Consider the following 20,055-nt stretch of genomic DNA (forward strand, 5'->3'; position numbering starts at 1 on the left):
ATCACAATACAGGGGAAAAAACAAGTTTCTTAAATTTGTGAAAACTTAATCGAAATTGTTGGCTAAAAGAGAAAAAAAAATTCAGTATATTAATTTAGCATCTCTCTCAGTGGTTCCCAAGCACAGTACTTTCTGTAGTGGACCCCCCCCCCCGCCCCAGGAAATCTTGGTGTTTGTCATGGACCCCCCCCCCCCCCACTCTTACTTTTAGTCGTGGACCCCAGAAAATCTTGGTATCTGTCACAGCCGCTATGATGGTCGAGTGGTCATAGAGACGGACTCGCATCGTGAGGATCCGTGTTCAGGGCCGTCATTTCAACTTTTTCCGGGGAATGTGGGGGGGGGGGGGGTGGCAAAGCACATGTACTCAATGTATGTACATATATATTTTATATTTGTATATATACAGGGTGATCAGCGAATAAGCCCTTATTTCAAAATTAAATATCTCTACAACAAATATCAATAGAATTATGCAGTAAACGGTACGTTTATTAGCAAAACTGTAAGAATGTTGTACAGAAATTTCGAAAATTTAGTTTTTTTTTTAAATTTTTTAAAATTTTAACAAAAAACAACAACAAAACTGGAAATTTTGGGGTTCCGAAAATCCTCATTTGTGTGAAGAGAAACCACTGCATTCGCCTAAAGTTACTGCATGGGCTGCGGTATGCGCCATGTGTGCTGACAAATTGTTCCAAAATTGTAACGTAACGTTCAGGAGTAATCGTTTCTCGCACGAAGAAGGAGCCGATAATGCCTCTGGCGCATACCGCAGTAACTTTAGGCGAATGCAGTGGCTTCTCTTCACACAAATGAGGATTTTCGGAACCCCAAAATCCCCAGTTTTTTTTTTTTTAAACCCCACCATTATTACGGTGATCGGCTGAAGTTGGTTTTCTGTGGTTCCCAACTTCGAGGCGTGAATGTGAGCCGATCTCTCCGTTAAAAAGTCTCGCCACAGAGAGCAACACACAGGCGCTTACAGCAACAATACAATTATTCAATCATTACACTTCACTTATAGTTAGAAAAATATATGGCAAATGCAAGCACTATATACTTTAAGCATTACACAGAAAAACAAATAAAAAAAAAACTTCGTCAGGTTCACTACACACACACATTCCAACATGTACCAATTCGTTAGAAATTCCTCAGAGGAATATGGACGAGGGGTGCACATATGCGTGGTTCAATAGTAAAACGGTGTCTGCCACAGACTCCCCATAGCACACCAGTCGAAATGCAGATTATGCACTCGAAAATTACACAGAAGTCTCGTGAAAAAAGTAGGCTACTACTACTTAACTCTCTATGGTTCACCTCCACAAAAACCGTACATTAAAAAAAAAAAAATCTTTTTTATACAAAAATGGATGTAAATGTTAAAATGTATTTTTAATTGAAGCAATACATCAACACAGAAACTTAATTAATTAATGGGTTTTTCTAATTAACTGAAATGGTTAATTAACACTAGAAGAGCCGGACTATACGTTATGACTATAAGGGCCACTAGCAGTCATTTTGTGTGACTTCTGCTTCTTTTTAGTGCAATATATTTAATCACACTAAATTTTTACAATAAAAAATAACAAGCATTATCCCACATGGTTCATTTGTTAGTTTTGAAGAAATTTGCGTTTTCTTAAACATACAGGATGTCCATAAAATGACTATCCAACTATAAATATGAAAAATTAGAGGGCAACTGTGGACAAGATTTACCATGAAAAAAGATAAACATTGCATACACATCACATCGTACATTATTGCTCCATTTTGATGATGCACACCTTTTTGTATGTATATCACGGTCTTTTTTTTTTTATTCACACTAAATAGTTGTTCGCGCACGCTATGGATAACATATAGTATTATGCCACCGTAAATTTGCACTATCAAGGGAAAAAAGACCATTATTGAGATTCCATACTACAAATCAATTTATATAGATTATACAATTAAAAAAAAATACATCTTTGTTTTTCATCAGCGTTATCTAATTCAGAAAACAGTCGCTTCCGGAATCACTCTCTTTGGTAGATATAGCAGAAAATCACTATCTTCATTGACAGAGTTTGCATCATAAGTCCCCTCAGCCTCTGATTTATTGTCCGAAATATCATTTACTAGTGATAAAATATCATTATTTTGTTCTAATACAACCTTTTTCTGAAAGCCATTTCTCCACACTGTGAATGAACCTCTGTTTTCTAGGAAGCTTTCAAAGCAGATGGTGACATGAAGAGTCATGAAATGTCAAACTAAAACAAAAACTGAGCTTGCCAGGTGAACCATCAGAAAAAAAAAAATGTCTCCTCGACTTTGATAACAGAAGCTATAGCTAAATAAGACATAGTGTTTTTTGATTGCTTATACGTACTGTCTCTGCCAATAGACTTTTTAGATTTCCAGTAACATGATGTAACAAATACTATTATTATTTGTTGCATCATAACAAAATAAATAAAATAATGCTGGTAGTATTATTTTATATTAATTTTTTCTTATTGGTATATTACTCCTGAATATATGTTGCGTTGTGTGCCATCAGTGAATGATAGGCATTAAACCTAAAATTAAAAGTATACATCAACGGAGAAAACATACAATTTACTTATAGCAGTCAAAAGGACTGCTCTTGGCCGTTCTAGGTATAAACGTCGGGGGAAAAAACCTTCAATGTCCTCAAATCCTTGTATACAAAGAGAAATACATAAATGATGAAAAGACACCAAAAATTGAATGTGTACATCAAATACTGTCCAGATTATAGCGTTTTCAAAATTAAAAACAGTCAAAAGGACTGCTGCGGCCGTTCTAGTGTTAAGGGTGAAATATACAGTTTGCCTTGATTTTAATGTTATTTATAAACAGATAAAATCTTGCTTAGCAAAATTGAATGGTTTTCAACTAGAATTGCATTTAAAATATCTTTTCAATTTGGTGCGAATTTAAAAAAATTGAATGAGTAAAATGTCAGCAGCTCAAAAAATGACACCGACAAGGAATCAACTCCTTCTAGATGAAAAGTATTCTACTTATCTATAGCCGTATTTTGTATTGAAATTACATTAAAAGATGTACTTTTTAAAATACCAAAAAAGTTGAGAAGAAATTGGTATAATGAGTTTTTGGTCATGTATATTCAAACATACGCGGGACTATAGAGTACTACAGCCCTAGCTATGGTCATAGTATATACTATGACCCAGGTTATCCGTGCATGCATTTTGTACTCATTAATCTGTTGAACTTCTAACGAATCGGTGTATGCCAGAACGCGTTGTGCGTATATGTGGCGGCCCTAACATATTACATATTAATGTTGTCAGAGTAATTTGGTTCGATTTCTAGCTAGTGCTGCCATCTGTTTTCCATATTTTGAAATTGATAAACGCTTGAGTTTTCATTCGTAATTTGTAAGTGCGGTGTTGAAGGTCTGCCTCCTCTGTGCGGAAAGGCTTTATCAAATGCGAGACCGGCTAGCATTCGGGCTTCGAAGCTTTCTCGTAAAGATTATACCAAAACCACAGAACAAGAATCTTCGCTCGAAGTAGATATAAGGAGTGTGCTGAGAATCATACTTTTACGACCCATTGTTTTTTTTTTGGGGGGGGGGGGGAGCTAATGCATCACATCTGAAGCTCGGAATTGAAACATGCATTACCAATGAAAAAAAAAAATACTAGGGCTTTTTTAATCCCAGGCTCACTCATCCGCTATGTTTGAACGAAAGCTTGACGTCAACCTTATCGCTATAGCTAGGGTTCCTAGAAACCCGGGCTGACAGATCCGCTATGTATGTGCAAAGTGTGACGTCAGAATTATCTCTACAATCACTAGCTTGTTTAAACGATTATACGTCAATTTCAACAAAAAACTGGTTTTGCTACGCTAAGACGAAGCCGCTGTGGTGGTCGAGTGGTCATACTTACGAACAATCTCGCATTGCTAGAACCCGGGTTCGAACCCCCACCGTCGCCACAGTGGTGGTCGGCTGAAGTTGGTTTTCTGTGGTTCCCAACTTTTCGAGGCGTGAATGTGAGGCGATCTCCCCGTTAAACAGTCTCACCACAGACTGCAACAGGCATACAACGGTGCAATTATTCAATTATTACACTTCACCCATAGTTAGAAAAATTGATGGCAGCACTACACATAACAGCTTATACACAGAAACATAATTCCCGTTAGGTTCACAACACGTACATGCACATTCAGACATGTACAAATTCGTTAGAAATTCCACAGAGGTATGTGCATGAGGTACATGTACGGTTCAGTAGTAGGCTAAGACGGAGGATGATGATCCTCCCTTAAGAAATACAATACTGTATTCTAATGTCACAACAGGCCAATCGCTCAGCTAGCTGACTGTGAATGCTCATGACTTGCCACTTGCTCTAGTGTCTTACGTAGTCAGCAGTGTATCGAAAATCTGTTCTGACAGGACCCTACTGAAAATATACTGCATTGGTGCCTTATTTTTGATTATTCGAGATCCTATGTATCTTGTCAGAGCACTGGTTCTGATTCCGAGCGCCGGATGTGGTACGATAATTTTTTTCATATTATCCAGAAGCTATAGGGTCTTCAACACATTAGAATAGCATATGAGCAGGGGAGGCTGAAGCTCACTTGCCACCCGGCTGCAAATCCTCATCCGCCTTTAAGGGCGGCGTCTCACTTTCGGGAAAATGATGGAGTTTTTCCTTAGGTTAACTTGAAACAAACCTTTGATTTTTTACAAGCCACAGACCACTGTTTTCCGAACAAAATGTCCGTGACCATGCGTGCGTCCCTCTTTTAGAGAAACTACCCCGCATTTTCTTGCCGGACAAGTTGATCCATCTTTTAATCATGAGCCATCATTACCACACATTGGCCCCCACAACTTGCAGCAGGGCCCCTGGGCTGGGACGTATGTCGGGGCGCCCCCCTATAGCGATTTTATATTTTATAGAGTAAAAAAATCAGAATCTTCCTGGTCCCCAGCCGGGCCACAACTACGTGCTTAGTCAGCCTGGGCAAGCATTGGTCGAATTTTTCAATTTTTATAAAAGAACTTTTCTAAAACTTTTATAGGGTGATCCTGGCCTAAGAGCGATATTTACTGAGATATTGAAATTCGAAAAACGGAGATAAATTGGTGAGGGAAAAAATCAGCATTAAAAACAGGTGAAATGGTTTTTTTCGCATTCAACGTTATTTCTTTTCCAATTTTCGCCGTTTTTCAAATTCGAATATCTCAGCGAATATTGCACTTAGAAACAAAGTTTTTGTTGGCATCAAGAGAAACAGGGCAATAACTTTCAAATTGGGTTTTGGAGCACACAGAGAAGCATAAAAAGTTACTTTCTTTATTTTAATAACTATACAGCCCTTTACAACGCGAATGACATATCCGAGTGGTACATGTTATTTGTATACTTTTTCTAACTGGAGGTCGTTGCGCCAATAAAACCAAAATTCAATCCATTCCTTTTCTAACTGGAAGTATACCTCTAGGATCAACGGTTCACCAGTAAAATGCCATACGCTCTGTTACTTATGCACCCTGTATATCAGGAGGAGCACGGAGTTAGGGGGGTTGTTGCAAACTGAGAACATCGCGTTCTGATCAGTGGCGAACGGAAGTCCCCATAGGAACGGCGCATTAAAGTCAGTTTAAGCCGCGGGAACAAAAGAAAGTATTAGGCCCCGCTTAGATTAGAAAAAAGTGTAAAGTTTAGGTTTTTCGGGGACCTTCAGAAGTCGGGACCCAAGTGCACAAACGGTGCTCCCACTGTTAAATCCGCCTCTGCATAGAAAAGCGACCGTAGGGAGCCGACTTATTTCTTTCTTATTGGCTCATAATGGAAATAGACTCACTAGGTGACGAAATATAAAATTTATGTTGTGGTAAATCATTGCATTTATTACACGATAATATCATATGGGCTACTAAAACAGACATGTACCTCGTCCATATTTCTTTGCGGCATTTCTAACGAATTGGTACATGTTGGAATGTTTGTGTGTGCGTTTAGTGAACCTTCCAAGAAGTTTGTTTCTGTGTAATGTTTGTTATGTGTAGTGCTGCCATCTGCCATCAATTTTTTTTAACTGTGTATGAAGGGTAATGATTGAACAGTAGGCAGGGCCGCAACTAGATGTTTGGTTACACTGGGGAAGTGCGCATTTTGGCAGCCCCTTGTAATGTGGAAGAAAAAGTTTAGGAATAAAATTTTTCCCCCCTCTCGTCCAGCGCTCGGGGCACGAGACCCGCCTGCTCCCTCCCCCCTCCAGTTGCGGCCCTGATAATAGGTAACTGTACCGTTGTAGACCTGTTGTATTCTGCGGCGAGACTTTTTAACAGGGGGAATCAAATATCATTTGGGCTAATGCGCACGTGCGTTTTAATATGTTCAGCGCTGCGGCGAGACTGTAGTTGTGCTTCTAATTTTAATTTTGCGCGATTTTAGCCAAAATTGGCAACTTCATGGCTAGACCCGGTTTTTTCTCGACAAAATATAACCATTGAAATTTGATAATTCAAATTTTTCGAACTTTAAAACACTTTCCATATTACTCAATAGATGTCACTGCAACAGACCTATGATTTAATTTGATCAGGGAAGGAAAGACGGAAGTCCTCGTAAACCTTCGCTGCCAGTAGACATTCATGATCATGGACGTGTTTGTGGATGAATCCTCGCATGAATGTTTTTAGTTTTACAAAAAAACAAACTCGAAGGTCCATTGATTTACACCTACAAATAGGGCATCGATGACTCAGGTGCACAAAGTCGAAGCTTTCAATTCCCGTATGAGGTGCTCATTTGAATGATGTTTATAATTTGCGTGATGTAAGGTAATTTCGAATGTTTTATTTGTCAACATCTCATAATGAATACGTTGGCATCAACGTAATTTTGAACAAATCATAGAAATATATATACAACCAGAGAGGTGGGGGGGGGGGTCCCCTTTGTGAACTGCATATAGCCCAGGGTGGCAAATTTGACAAATGAGTGGTCAAGAAAATTAGTATAATGGGGGGGGGGGGGGAAGGAGGGCCTCTGAAATTGGTGAAACTATAAATGCCTTTTCCTAGAGAGCGAGGGACTAACGCTGAACACCTAGTGACGCAACCGAGAGGTTTGGGAGTGCACAATGGGGGCCTAGGGATGAAAACAATCATATTGTTTCATATTCTATACTACACATACTCCAGCAGTGAGGTAAAACAGAGGCCTCTGAATGAGGTGCACGACTTGAGAACAATCGAGTTTGTTTTCGCCCTCATCTGCTGGTTTTTGCTATCTGCTGATTGGTCTGTTTCTCCCTTCTCTGGAGCGGTTCATCATCATCACTCCCTTATATATCAGAATCCCTCCAGCCATTTTCTATCTATCCTACTTTTTTTTTGTATGTGCGGACATCTATTCCATCACCCCCATGCATTTTTTTCTTTTGTGGTCGCAATTCTCGTACTGCTTACCTCTTTGCTTCACTATAACCTTAGCCTAAGCCGGGAGTGGCCATATAAGTAATGTAGAGTGCAAAGCCCTTTCCACACACACTGGTGTAATCGTTAGGGGCTGTTCAAGTATTACGTCATCATCGATGGGGGGGGGGTTTCCGATTTGCTGAGTTTTGATGGGGAGGGGGGAGAGTTTGGATAATGCTAGTCATCAACCACCCTTTATGAAAATATGAGTTAGGATTCAGAGGGGCACAGCTGATGACGAAGTTTTGCTGACAAGGGGGGGGGGGGGGTCCAAAATGGCTAAAAATTTGCTTACATAATACTTGAACGGCCCCTTACAGGAGAATGCTGTCCTGGTTTGCCCTCCGGTTGTTGTCTTTTGTTATTCCTCGGACCGGCCGTGTCAATGCTGCTGGATGGGAAAAGATACAATCTTTGTAAAATGGCTCCATTCTTTCCCAATTTTACTGCTCCCCTGCCCAAAAAAAGACTGCCTGCAATTTTCTTGTCCAGACAAAACTGGTGTTTGTGAAAGGAGACCAAGCATTCAAATACATGAGTGACCAAAAGATTAACTTAGAGATTTTGCGAATATGTGAGTAACCAAAACAGTGTGCGAGAATGTGAGTGACCGAAAGAGCAAGGGAGTGATGTAGAGAGTTTGCAAGTAGGCTACATGAGTGATGAAAACAATGTCAGAGTTTGTGAGTGTCCTAGAGAGCAGGGGAATGGGTCGTGACCTATAGAGTACGCAAAGGCGTGAGTGGCAAAAAGAGCAAGAAACCATGTCTAAAAGCGACCAAAAGAGGTAGTAGATTTCGTCGAGAGAGCAATGCAAGCCTGTGAGCTGGGCCGTTTTAAGAGCATTGTGGACCTCCAGCCAACTGATTTTTCTGAGGCTGTGCCTGACGAATTTCCAAGTGATCGAAACAGTGTGCAAGCATGTGAGCGGCCGAAAACCACCTAGTATGCAAGGGAACAGGTCAGTTAGTGACCCAAAAGAGTGATAGTGAGACTGCAAACATATAGTGAACAAAAAGTAACCTTGATAACAAGGGAACAAATTGGTGAGTGACCTAAAGAGTTTGCAGATGTGTAAGTGAACGAAAGAGCAAGGGACAGGGTAAATGACGAAAATAGTAACCTAGAAAGTTTGCTAGCAGGTGAGAAACCAAAAAACAACCCAGAGAAGAAGGGACCAGGTCGGTTGAATGATTAAACAATTAACCTACAGCGATTGCAAGATATGAGTGACTAAAGCAGGGTTCAAGCATGTGAGGGACCGAAATAGGACCTGCTGAATTAGGTCTGGTGATAGAAAAAATTTCATTATAGTGGTGCACTGTTGGAAATTAACCTGCTTTAGTGTGATAGCGAGTAATAAACAGCGAAATGAATATCTTTGGTAATTGAGGAGTCCATACAGCTTATTGGTCTTAATATGTGGGTCGTCATACTCAGTGGTCTCGGGTGCATAAGGGAGGCTTTTCATGATAAGATCTGGTATACATACTTTCAAGGGAGGGAATATATAAATTGGTTGGCTGGGGGTACTTCTCTAGCTGGTAGGGAGGTTTCGATGTTAGAGGCGGGGGAGGGGGTGGCTCAAGCTTACCTGCAACATCTCTGTTGTTAAAGTATGGCTGAAAAGCATGATTTTTAATTTTGGCCCTTAACTAAAGCCTAAACCGCCACCCCCCCCCCTAACAACCTGCTGTGATGCAACCCTTCCGCCCTCGCTTAAGCCGCTCCTGGTTAGAGGGGAGCCTGTACGTGGTAATCAGATTTATCAATGCAGATAAATGAAATTGAAGGAAATGAATCTAGTCTGTTGTAATGATTGTTTTTGTGCATTTTGGGACCAAAGGTTTGCATGGGGGGGGGGGGGGTGCTCCGTTCATTAATTATGAACTATTGAGAAATCAGGGTTGTTTGTCACTTTTTTTGGATATTTTTTTCTACTTGCATGTTAATCAAGTTTGATGTAAGATACATTGTAGTGTATAATGCGGCAGTTTTTCTTTTCGCAGATTTCAATCATAATGTCGATCATCTCATTTGAAGCTTGCTGCATCAAGATGCTGTTAGGCGAGAGCACTCCAATCTACGCATTCATTTTCCCAGTGTTTCATTGTACTTATTTATATTTCTGTTGATAATCATGGATGCCGATGTTTTAGCCGAAAGGATTTTGTTGGACTTGAGGAACACTTTTAAGAAAGATCCTCTCATGTAAGTCTTCCATTTTTTGAATTTTGAATACATTCCTCATCAAAAAGTTCTCCAGACAGTGTAGGGAAAGCATGTACAACTGTGCCGCAATTGTGGTCTGCCAAGAGAAGGAGTCTATCCGGCCCGCAAAAGGTGTTCCATTGGAAAAAAACGAACACCCAATGTAATAAATGCTTAGACTGACTATATTTCCTTCATGAAAGTATGGGAAATCGGGATCCATAAGAAATATAGTCAATTATCAAAAAAAAAAACCCTGTTGAATGCAAAGTAAACTTACCACTTACAGCCAAAAAAAAAAAAAAAAAAAAAAATCAAAGGCAATTTTAGTTGCTAATCACAGCTGAACAAATAGTTAGAGGGCAATAAAAGTAAGTGAAGTTGCCATTTGCAACCAAAAAATTATCAACAGCGATTAAATTCACCATCCGTCACTAAAATTGGCGAAAACTCACCAATGGTAAAAATCAAGGACTGCAGCAGGTTGCGGTGGGTAAGAATGTAATTCACCAAAAAAAGCATACATGTTTAACAAATATGTGAGATGAATATATTTATATAATCATAGTTAATTATAACAATTATTTAAGTGATAATTATCATAATATAATTTTATTAGTCATGAAAGTAATTCTAATTCTCCATTTGAAAAATTCAAGTCTTGTAAATAAGAGTGAAAAAAAAAAAAATTTCCATTGGGAACTGCTATTTCATAAAACACGACCCATATGATCACTCCCCCTTGATATAAACAAGTTTCTGACCTGTGAGCTGCTTAAATATCGCATGTCTGGCGTGTGGACTGAAAAGGTTGTGCACCTCCTGATATAAGGGATAATCCACCTAAGCCTCTGCCACCAATACTTTCCTCACTATCAAAAGCTCTGGTTATGACAGAATTTTACTGCATTTAATTATTTTTAAGCTACACTTGTAGGTAGTAGTTACATATTGCTATTGCATATGTAGGCCTATGTTAATAGTTCGAGTTGAAAAAGTTTTTTACGACAGAAATCATCCTTAATCCATCATGTAAAAAAATTTATCTGCCTTATTTCTCACGCATTTTTTATGTGAGACCTTCATGTGCCATTCTTGGTACAGTGGCATGCCGCCTACAGATTAACCATACCTTGATATAAACTGGAAATTTCTTTTTTGCTGGTGATCTGGTAGGACCATTGTAAAAAGAGTTGTGGATCTCTGTGCAAATTAATGCACTGGCAGCATTCGTACCAGTTGCAGTAGAATAATATCTTTGGACCAATATGCATCTCTCAGAGCAACACCCGGGTGTGTCCCCCTGTGCTAAGATAACTCTCTGGCATTTCACAAAATCAAACAATCAATTGGCAAAGAATTTTTCTATTTGCACCATATTATTTTCTCCGAAACATTTAATTAAGTCAATTTTTACCATGTGAAGGCTGCTTCTCGTGTCACTTATCTCAGCTCCTCATCACCAGATATATAGATTCTCTTCTTTGACTGCACTGGCCCTGTGGCAGAGTTGTCAGCAATCGTTCAGCTTTTGGCCTAGTATTACTAGAATACTAGTCAGAAATACTAGTAGCTCAATGACCTAGTATTTCTGAACCCTTTCTTTTCCATAGGTTTGAGACTAGAGACCATGGAATTACACCATCCGTTATGATATCATCATTACTATGGAGGCCATGGAATCACATGATATTTGTTTATATTTTTATGGATATTTTTCAAGAAAGTGAATGATTGGTTGAGTATTTGCTATTCAAACCTTCTTATTTTTCAGTGACGAGTTTGACATCTTGCCAGTCAACGACTCAATATGTAATAAATGCCCAGTGATACATGTGGACCATAAAGTAGCCCTCGAAAGCTGGTGTGTTCAGCACGTTTACCTTTATGCATACACTAAGTTCATTCAGTGGCGACAGCACCCACACAAAACAGGTGAGTTTTTTTATCTCAGAATTTTCAAGCAACATTTGATCCATGTTTCTGAATAGCATTGCCTGTTAGTGTGTGTGATGTGTAGCTTTATTAAACATCAATACTTTTTAAACTTTCTGTAATGCTGTGCTTTGATATATGTGGGTACCGAGAATTTAATTGTTGAATTTTCTTTCCACAGAGACCTCTGTTTTGCTGAGTATAACAAGTGCTATATTGCTGATTAACCCAGACATGGAAACTGCATGGAATTCGAGGTAGGAGTGACACACACACACACATAATTGTTATTGCTTTTAATGATACAAATAACATTGTACCCTCATGCTAGAAGCATGAATGTGCAAAATTTCACTTTTATTTATTAGCTGATGGACACCTTATTTTCGCTACTTTTAAGTTTTGCCTGAAATGCGAATGTATATCCCTGTTGAAAAAAAATATAACAAAAAAAAAAATTTCATATTAATATGGGTAAACATTCGAACGTCATTTCCTGCATTCTTTTTTCCCAAGGACATTGCACATCATGCTTTTGGCATGATATGATAAGCTCGTAATTGGGGCTCAGAGTTTTATGACCTAAAGATCAAACATTGTTGCTGATAGGCTAAAAAATTTGACATTTTTTAGTTCAGGTTTTTTAACTGATCAGCAACAACGTTTCATCTTTAGGTCATAAAAATCTGAGCTCTACTCATAATGATGCATCTAAATTTGTATATAACGGTATCCTCTATTTGCACAATTACCTGTGTTAGCAATATTATTCTCTGGTAACATTTTCATAGTGTAAATATGTTCCATCTCTAACGATAACTCCTTTATAACTATACGTTTTTCTGGTTCTTTGAATAATGTTATTTTGACGTTTTGCTGTATATGAAAGGCTTGTGTTGAAAATATGCTGAATTTAACAATGTTTCAAAGACTGTTTCATCTAATTGCAAAACGTAAATTTTCTTAGGAAAGAATTAATCCAGTCTGGAAAACATGCTGCCAAGGATGACCTGAAGTTCTCCGCTGTGGTTCTTAGTAGGAAGCCAAAAAGTTCTCAGGTTTTCTCTCATAGGTATCATGCTTTCTTGTTAGTTTGAGCTATTTATTACCTCGACATCACAAAAGGCTAATGCATATTCATTTTTGTGAGTTGAATATACATGGTGTGATAGACCTTGTCAAGGTTTCTATCTACTTCCTATGTGAATCAATATCCTCCACTCACAAATGAAATATTTTTTTTTGCCATTGACTTGAATTGCTTTGAAATCCAGACTAGGGCTTGACAAATATTAGGCACCAGGGTGACTAGAAAATTCATATACTAGAGCCTAATTTTTTTTCATGTATGACACCTGAATTGAAGCGTGAAAAGAGCACAAAATTATCGGAAATTTTGTCAGCATGCCTACTAGCATGGAAAAAGGCCCGTGGGTCCTGGACAAGCAAAAAAAGAGAGCTTCATTTTTTTACCGACTTTGTCAGGGGAGAGCGAATGTGTGTATGCGTGCTTCGCACCTATGAAATTTCGCCGATGTCTAAATTTTTTTTCCAGATTTGTCTATCCCTAGTGTAGACACCACTGTTCACTGATACCCCTGATTTGTGTCAGTAATTCATTCCAACACTAACAATGTAAGTGAAAAAAAAACACGTCAAGGTGAATTTTTCAAATAATAATGCCCGTGTCAGAGAAAGTAAGTAATGCGCAAATGATCTTTATACTCTTATCTGTACATCTTTTTCATATGACATATTTCCATTCTAAGAATAAGAGGCCAAATGCTTTCAACATTTTCTCAGTGTCTCTAATTGAAAAAATTCCTGTTCAGGATGAGATGACGTAAATGCTGGATGATTTGAGTCACGAAGACTTATGTTGGGGGTATTACTGTACTTACAAAACAATGTATAGTGTTATTGTTTCACTTTTGTTTTTGTGACATCATAAATAAGTTGTTTAACTCTACTTAAAACTGAAAGCCTAAGATTTGACTCTTTTTTCCCCCTTCAGGAAATGGGTCCTGATGTGGTTAGTAAAGAATTGTTCTTCCTTATGTACATTAAAAGATGTTCTTCTGAATGAAATAGCACTCTGCACAGACACTGCCAATAAGTATTCCAGTAACTATTACTCGTGGAACCATCGGATGTGGATAATGAAACACCTACTTCACTTTTGCCCGAAGGTGATTACTTTTTGATTTTATCAAGTGGAATTTTATTGCATCCTATGTAATTAGAGTGAGCTTGTGTCAGCAAATTGAAATTTATTGCTAATTTAATATGTGTTTTTTGGGGTGATAGATGGTTTAATCAAAGAATGAAATGCTATTCCATACAAATGAGCTGTGAATCAGATTCTACATAAATCCCCCTTATGCCAGAAAAATGAATATGCAAATTTCCATAACATGAAAAATGGCATTTGAACATTTACTCTACCCATGTTAGTCTATGAATATTGTTTTCCTAAAATGTTTGTGACATGTGTTTCGATAGGGGGATTCACATTCACGTTTCTGGCCAAACTTAAATAGCAAAATAAGTTAATGTACCCGAAAAAGTTAAAAATTTTCACAATCATGTCTCTTACATACGAGGAGATGATATGGAAGTGTATAACAAGTTGTAAAAAGGGCCTGTTTCCTCATACGTTTTAGCCCTGGGTAAATATGTGAATTTATATATATTTATATAAAACGTTCTTTGAGGTAGAGGCATGGGGGGAAGGGTTTGTGTCTATTATATAAAAAGCAGCCTATTTTTTGATTAAAAAATTTGTGGGTCCTGTTTGTCCATTCAAGGAACATGCTGTGGTTGTAAGATATATAGACAAAAGGGTGGGAAAAACCACATGCTTTGTCCTATTCACAGGTTCTAGCATTCTCGCTGCGAATGACATGCAATATCACAATGATGTCGTGACATCAATGACTACGATCGCTGTTGGGGGAAAAACCTACTAAGGGCAGCTGTAGTTCCCGGAACCTACCTACTCCGTTGAAGACGTCACTTCTGTTGAGTAGCCATCAAAAAATGTCTTGGTGTTTGCATTTAAGCAAACTGGCAACGACGTGACTTTGTTTACGTGATTTAGCATTTATTGGCAACCATTTATCAAGTGATGGTCTTAATTGTATAATTATTATTGTAATCTATTAACCACATAGCATATACAACAAGAGAGATTGGCATAAAACCCTGTAGTAATTGAAGAAGAGAGATTGATTAATAATATACCACCAAGGCTTTTTTCACAGCAGCCTTATAATATATATATATATTTTTTAATTGTTTTCTCTCTGATCAAATGTCTTCAAAAAGAAAATATGCAACTGCTTTTGGGAGTTCGTATACCCGAGGTTATCCATCAGCATGCACAATGTTTATATTCTGCTCCAGGGGCTACACAGCCCTGTCTGAAAGGGGAGGGGGGCACTTTTCTGAATTGATTAAACTTTGTCTTTTCTTTAAAAAAAATTGTTATTGTGAAATTTTTTTTGCTCGGGTCCACACGGGTGGTTCTTTTTTCCCAGTATAAGAGGGGCCCATGAAAAATATGGTCTTGGAGGACAGGGCCTTCTTAAGAGTATTATAGAACCCCTCCCCAGGCTAAATGATCTTTCTGAGGCCTCTACCTAGCAGGGTTTAAGCTACGGTCGCGTTTTTTGCAAAATGCGAAAGAAAATTGTAGAATGCGAAAAAAGTAGCACCCAATTTTGCAAAAATGCGTACAGGAGGTACGCAACGAGACGTCCAACCATGAATCATTACATTAGCATTGCAGCATTTTGCTAAAGCTTTCCCCCCCCACCCCTATTTTCGCTTTTTTGTGAAAGGAATTGTTTATCCAGCTTAAACCCTGCTACCTAGGCTACAAAAATTCCTTCCTGCTAGTATGCTTACTCTCAATAATTTTATTTTGAGGTCTCCCTCTACACATTTGAAGTACCTGGATGAACCCATGTATTAAGACGGCACATGCTGGTGGCCCACCAGCCTAGTGCCGTCGAGTTAGGTCACACCAACTCGTTATATTGCCATACTGCAATTTCAAACTGATAGAGTTGGATTGCCCCAGGCTCCGTAGGTAAATAAATAAATTTTGTTCTTTTCCTGGATTGAACCAATAGACCCTGAAGGTAATCTTCATGGTGCAATACGAGCATCTTACCACTGCACTACTCGGGCAAGGTCCACCTGCCTAAGGGCCCTCCTGCAGGATATGGGAGCCATGCTTTTAATCTCTTAAAATCTTTTAAAATGTTGTAATTCAATTGTTTCATTATAATACAGTATGCATTCTCTTCAGTGTGGGAAAAAAAATCATGTCCACAGTAACAAGTATTTGCCATAATATGAAGTGATAGAAACTGCTGAAGTTTTACTTGAAATAATGGCTTTGATTAGGTTTGATGTTGTAGGCTACATTTGGCCAAGCATGTAAGTTGGTCAATATGGCTTTGTAGTAAATCATGAATGCATAATGAAGATGCATGAAAGGAGCTGATTCAAAAATTAATATTTCTTAGAATATTATATTTCTTGTTGCAGGTGATTGATGATGAGCTACAAACAACAGAACACTGGGTTTCATCGCACGTTTCAGACCACAGTGGATTTCACTACAGACAGTTTTTGATTTGTAACAGATATTCACCACACAGCGATAGTGAAACATTGGGAAAGTTCTGTTTAATGCATGCAAATTCCTTATCAGAAAATGAGCAGTCTACATGCTATGACGACGGCATCGTCGATAACGACCTCGCCAAAACCGACAGATTTCTCTGTTCTTTGCTTACAAAGGAGCTGTCGCTGCTCTCTGACCTTCAGTCTGCATTTCAAGGGCACGAAACGCTATGGAACCACCGCCGCTTCATCATAAACAAAATTTCTCACCTGCCAGATTGTGCCAAATCGGGTCAGTCCTTGAACTGTACATCTACCAATGCGTGCATTCAACCGGAAGACTTTTTGGGTCACAAGAAGCACAAGTTGGAATCTAGGTTCTATTCTGCCGAAGATTGGGCTCCGGTGAAAGAGGAATCTTTTTTGCACCGTTGCTTTCAAAATGCAAAAAATAGTGAATGGGAGAAGAAATTGATTTTAAAGCACATTACGTGGCTTAATAAAACTGCACTTTGCCCAGTTAGTCTTCCATGAAAATATATGGTGAGGGGTGAATAAAAAATCAAAATCTGCCAAAAGAAATAATGAATTTATTGTAAAATATTTTATGAAGACGATATAGTTGTTGTTAGAGGAAAGTATTTTTCAATACTTGTAAATATTATAAGGATTTTAGCCTCCTGTTTTTCCTTTCATTATTTAAAAAGAAGACTTAGGTCACTTGTTGGTTGAAACAATTGTAAATAAAATCATGTTATTTAGCCGAAGAGTTCAGTTCAAGTTAATAATCTTTTCTTTTGCAGCAAAGCTGTACAAAAATGCAAGGTGCACACATTCACAACATTCATTTTTTTAGTCCCGAAATCAAGTATACAGTTGAACTTTGACACTTCAAAGTACATGTAGAAATTTTCTTAAAAGTATGAAAGATTGCAGTCATAGAAAATTTTATATGGGAGATTAATAAAAGTGCTTCAAGATGTCACAAATTCATATCGTGAAAGTTCAACTCTTTATGATTTCACTTACATCATATTTCCTAGAAATGGTGCCTGAGTGAAAGTTCAACTCTTTATGATTTCACTTACATCATATTTCCTAGAAATGGTGCCTGAGTGGCAAGATGTTTGTCTTCCACCATGAAGGTTACTGTCAAGGTCCACGAGTTCAAATCCAGGCATAGAATATTATAGCAACAACTTTACTTACTGAGCCTGGGGTTACCATTGATAAATGGCTCCTTCATTTCCCATCTAACTCCACTGGTTGGAATTGCCATATGGGGAATATATGACTGGAATTAGTGCACGGTAAATAGCTACTTGAAATGAAAATTTATGCTGTCACCCCGGTCCAGTACCCATTTTTGCACCCTCCTTTTAGCAGAAAACAAAGTAAATACTGCCCCCATTTCTGGTCTTTGCCCTGGCACCCCTCACTCCCTTAGTTGCGGCCATGGTGCCTCAAAAAGAAATGAAAGGTTTATATAGAAAATTTTTCATATGCAGTCCCAGGTTGGGCATAAACGCTCCAGTGCGCAAATGTTGTGAGTGTCTGAGATAGGTCTCGCACACCCATACTGAATTATATAAAATATGTTTACCCTTTCTTTTTACTATTTTGATAAATTATCATTTTCATCTACCATTGGATAAATGTCAGTGCTGTGAAATTGTAGTTTGTTATTTCAATAATTTTATATCCAAATTATAAAAAAAAAGTTTGCGGATTTTATGGGGGGGAGTGATCGAAATTGATGTTTCAAAACAAGATCTGCCGCTTGACAGTCGAGTGGTTAGGGGAGCTAGCTTCTGACTGCTAAGGTCTGGTTCAAATCCCGGCTCAGGCATGGATGCAGACCTCCTATTTTTCCTACTTTTTAGAAATGTCCTCCTACTTTCGTCGCAGTTGCCTTATTTTATTCAAATTCTCTCCTACTATTTTATCCCTTCCTTCATTTTATTTACGGCCAATATCTCACTACGAAAATTCCGAGAAATCGCAAAATATCACTGCTTTGCTTTCCGTCCCTTTTTGACAACTCGCTACTGAAAAAGAGAGGGAAAAAAGAAAATTTTTTCAGTTCTACGGGAGCAGGGGATGACGATCAGGGGCGTCGGAAGTGTTTCGAACCCGTGGGTGCCCATCTTGAGATTCATGTAGGAAATTTCGATTTTGAATCAATTCTGTGGGTGCTCGAACCCGCTCTACAAACTTCTGTGGGTGCTCGAGCACCCCCGGCTCCGACGCCACTGATGACGATAACTGTATTTTCGCCCCCGCGACTTTTTTTTTAAGCAGTTGCTCAACCCACGGCCTAAATATGGCGTGCCTCAAGTGGCCCGTGGCACATTTCCAGATTACTTGAGTGACCAGCGGCACATTTACAGATCGCAAATAATCTGTGGCGTTGTTCTAGATCACTTAAGTGGCCCACGACACGTTTTCAAATCAATGGAGTGGCCCCACCCTGTTCACAAAAGGTGGAGTTAAGTTGTAATGTGCCGCGGGCCGCTTGAGTCATTTGGAAATGTGCCACAAGTCACTTGGATGATCTGAAAGTATGCAGCGGGCCTCTTGAGTGGTCTAAAAATGTGTCAAGAGTGCCACTAAAATAATCTATAAAAAATGCATTGAGCCACTTAAAGTGTTAATGTATTGCAGACCATTAGGTGATATGTGTGCCGTGGGCCACTCAAATGATATGTAAATGTGCCTCCAGACACTTATAGTAATCTGCAACTGAACTACAAGCCACTTAAGTGAACTAGGGGTTTGCCGCGTGTCGCTCAAGTGATTTGGAAATGTGCTTGGGGTCACTTAGGTGATATGCCGTTGGCAGCGTAAATGATCTGGAAATGAGTCCTATTTAAATGATTTGATGGTCGTTCGTGAGCCACTTGTGTGGTTTTGTTATTCGTAACGGGCCACGTAAGATAACTCCGAGGTGCCATTGGTTAGCATGTCTGTTTTAAGGCATAACTAGGTTCATGTGTATGCTATTGACGACTGCCGTTGTCTATGAAAAAAAAAATTCATGAACATAATATCCAAGCTATTCTAATCGTTGTATCCTTCGGGTGTAATGTAACTCCAGGAGGTGTGTGTGTGTTACATCAGCAGTGTTCAACATTCAGTAGAGTGTTGGCCATTTCATTGATTTCGAAATCGAAATAATCTGTAAATATTCAGCGACATATTCACTGATCAAGGAATGTGCCGCGGGTCACTTGAATGACGTGTAAACGTTCCGCGGGTAGTTGAGTGGTCTGGAGCTCTGCTGTGAGTCACTTAAATGATCTAGGAATGTGCCATAGGTTATTTAAGTGAAGTGGAACAGCAACTGGGGTAACTTGGGTAATCTGGAACTGTGCTGCGGTGATCTGCGAATGTGACGCGAGCCACTTGAATGACATGAATCTGTGCCGCCGTGTCTCTTGAACGATATGGAAGTGTCGTTTGGTTCATTTTTAACAAAATAAGATGTGAAGTTGTGAGCCACAACAGATGACTCCGGGCCACATTTTTATGGCACCTAGGCAGGTTTTTTTTCTTTCTTCGAAAAGAACGTGGGGGGGGGGGATGGATCACAATCAATAATTGGACTTTTCAAGTAACAGTAGCAATTTGATTAGTTTCTTTTTAGTTTTGCTATTTACATTGTTTTTGATACCAAATTCTATGGAAATGAAAGATTTTTAAATTCATTAGAACTTGAGTTTCCTAAAATATCTATAGATAATACTATCATTAAAGTATATAAGGTGTGAATC

General features: G+C 38.7%; 1 protein-coding gene across 1 annotated transcript; it reads left to right on the forward strand.

Moving 5' to 3' along the window:
• The first annotated feature begins 6,613 nt into the window (after positions 1–6,613).
• Positions 6,614–17,043, forward strand: temp (protein prenyltransferase alpha subunit repeat-containing protein tempura). Its single transcript, XM_089241193.1, has 7 exons — positions 6,614–6,862; positions 9,511–9,712; positions 11,487–11,647; positions 11,829–11,904; positions 12,615–12,719; positions 13,662–13,836; positions 16,205–17,043. Exons 2-7 carry the CDS (start codon positions 9,642–9,644, stop codon positions 16,814–16,816), a joined length of 1,200 nt encoding a protein of 399 aa, XP_089097319.1. The 5' UTR covers positions 6,614–6,862; positions 9,511–9,641; the 3' UTR covers positions 16,817–17,043.
• Positions 17,044–20,055: the final 3,012 nt, after the last annotated feature.

This window comes from Pholcus phalangioides, unplaced genomic scaffold (assembly GCF_987345545.1).
Source record: "Pholcus phalangioides strain wild (caught in Gottingen) unplaced genomic scaffold, Ppha-v1.0 ptg000013l_1, whole genome shotgun sequence".
NCBI classification, from domain to species: Eukaryota; Metazoa; Arthropoda; class Arachnida; order Araneae; family Pholcidae; genus Pholcus; species Pholcus phalangioides.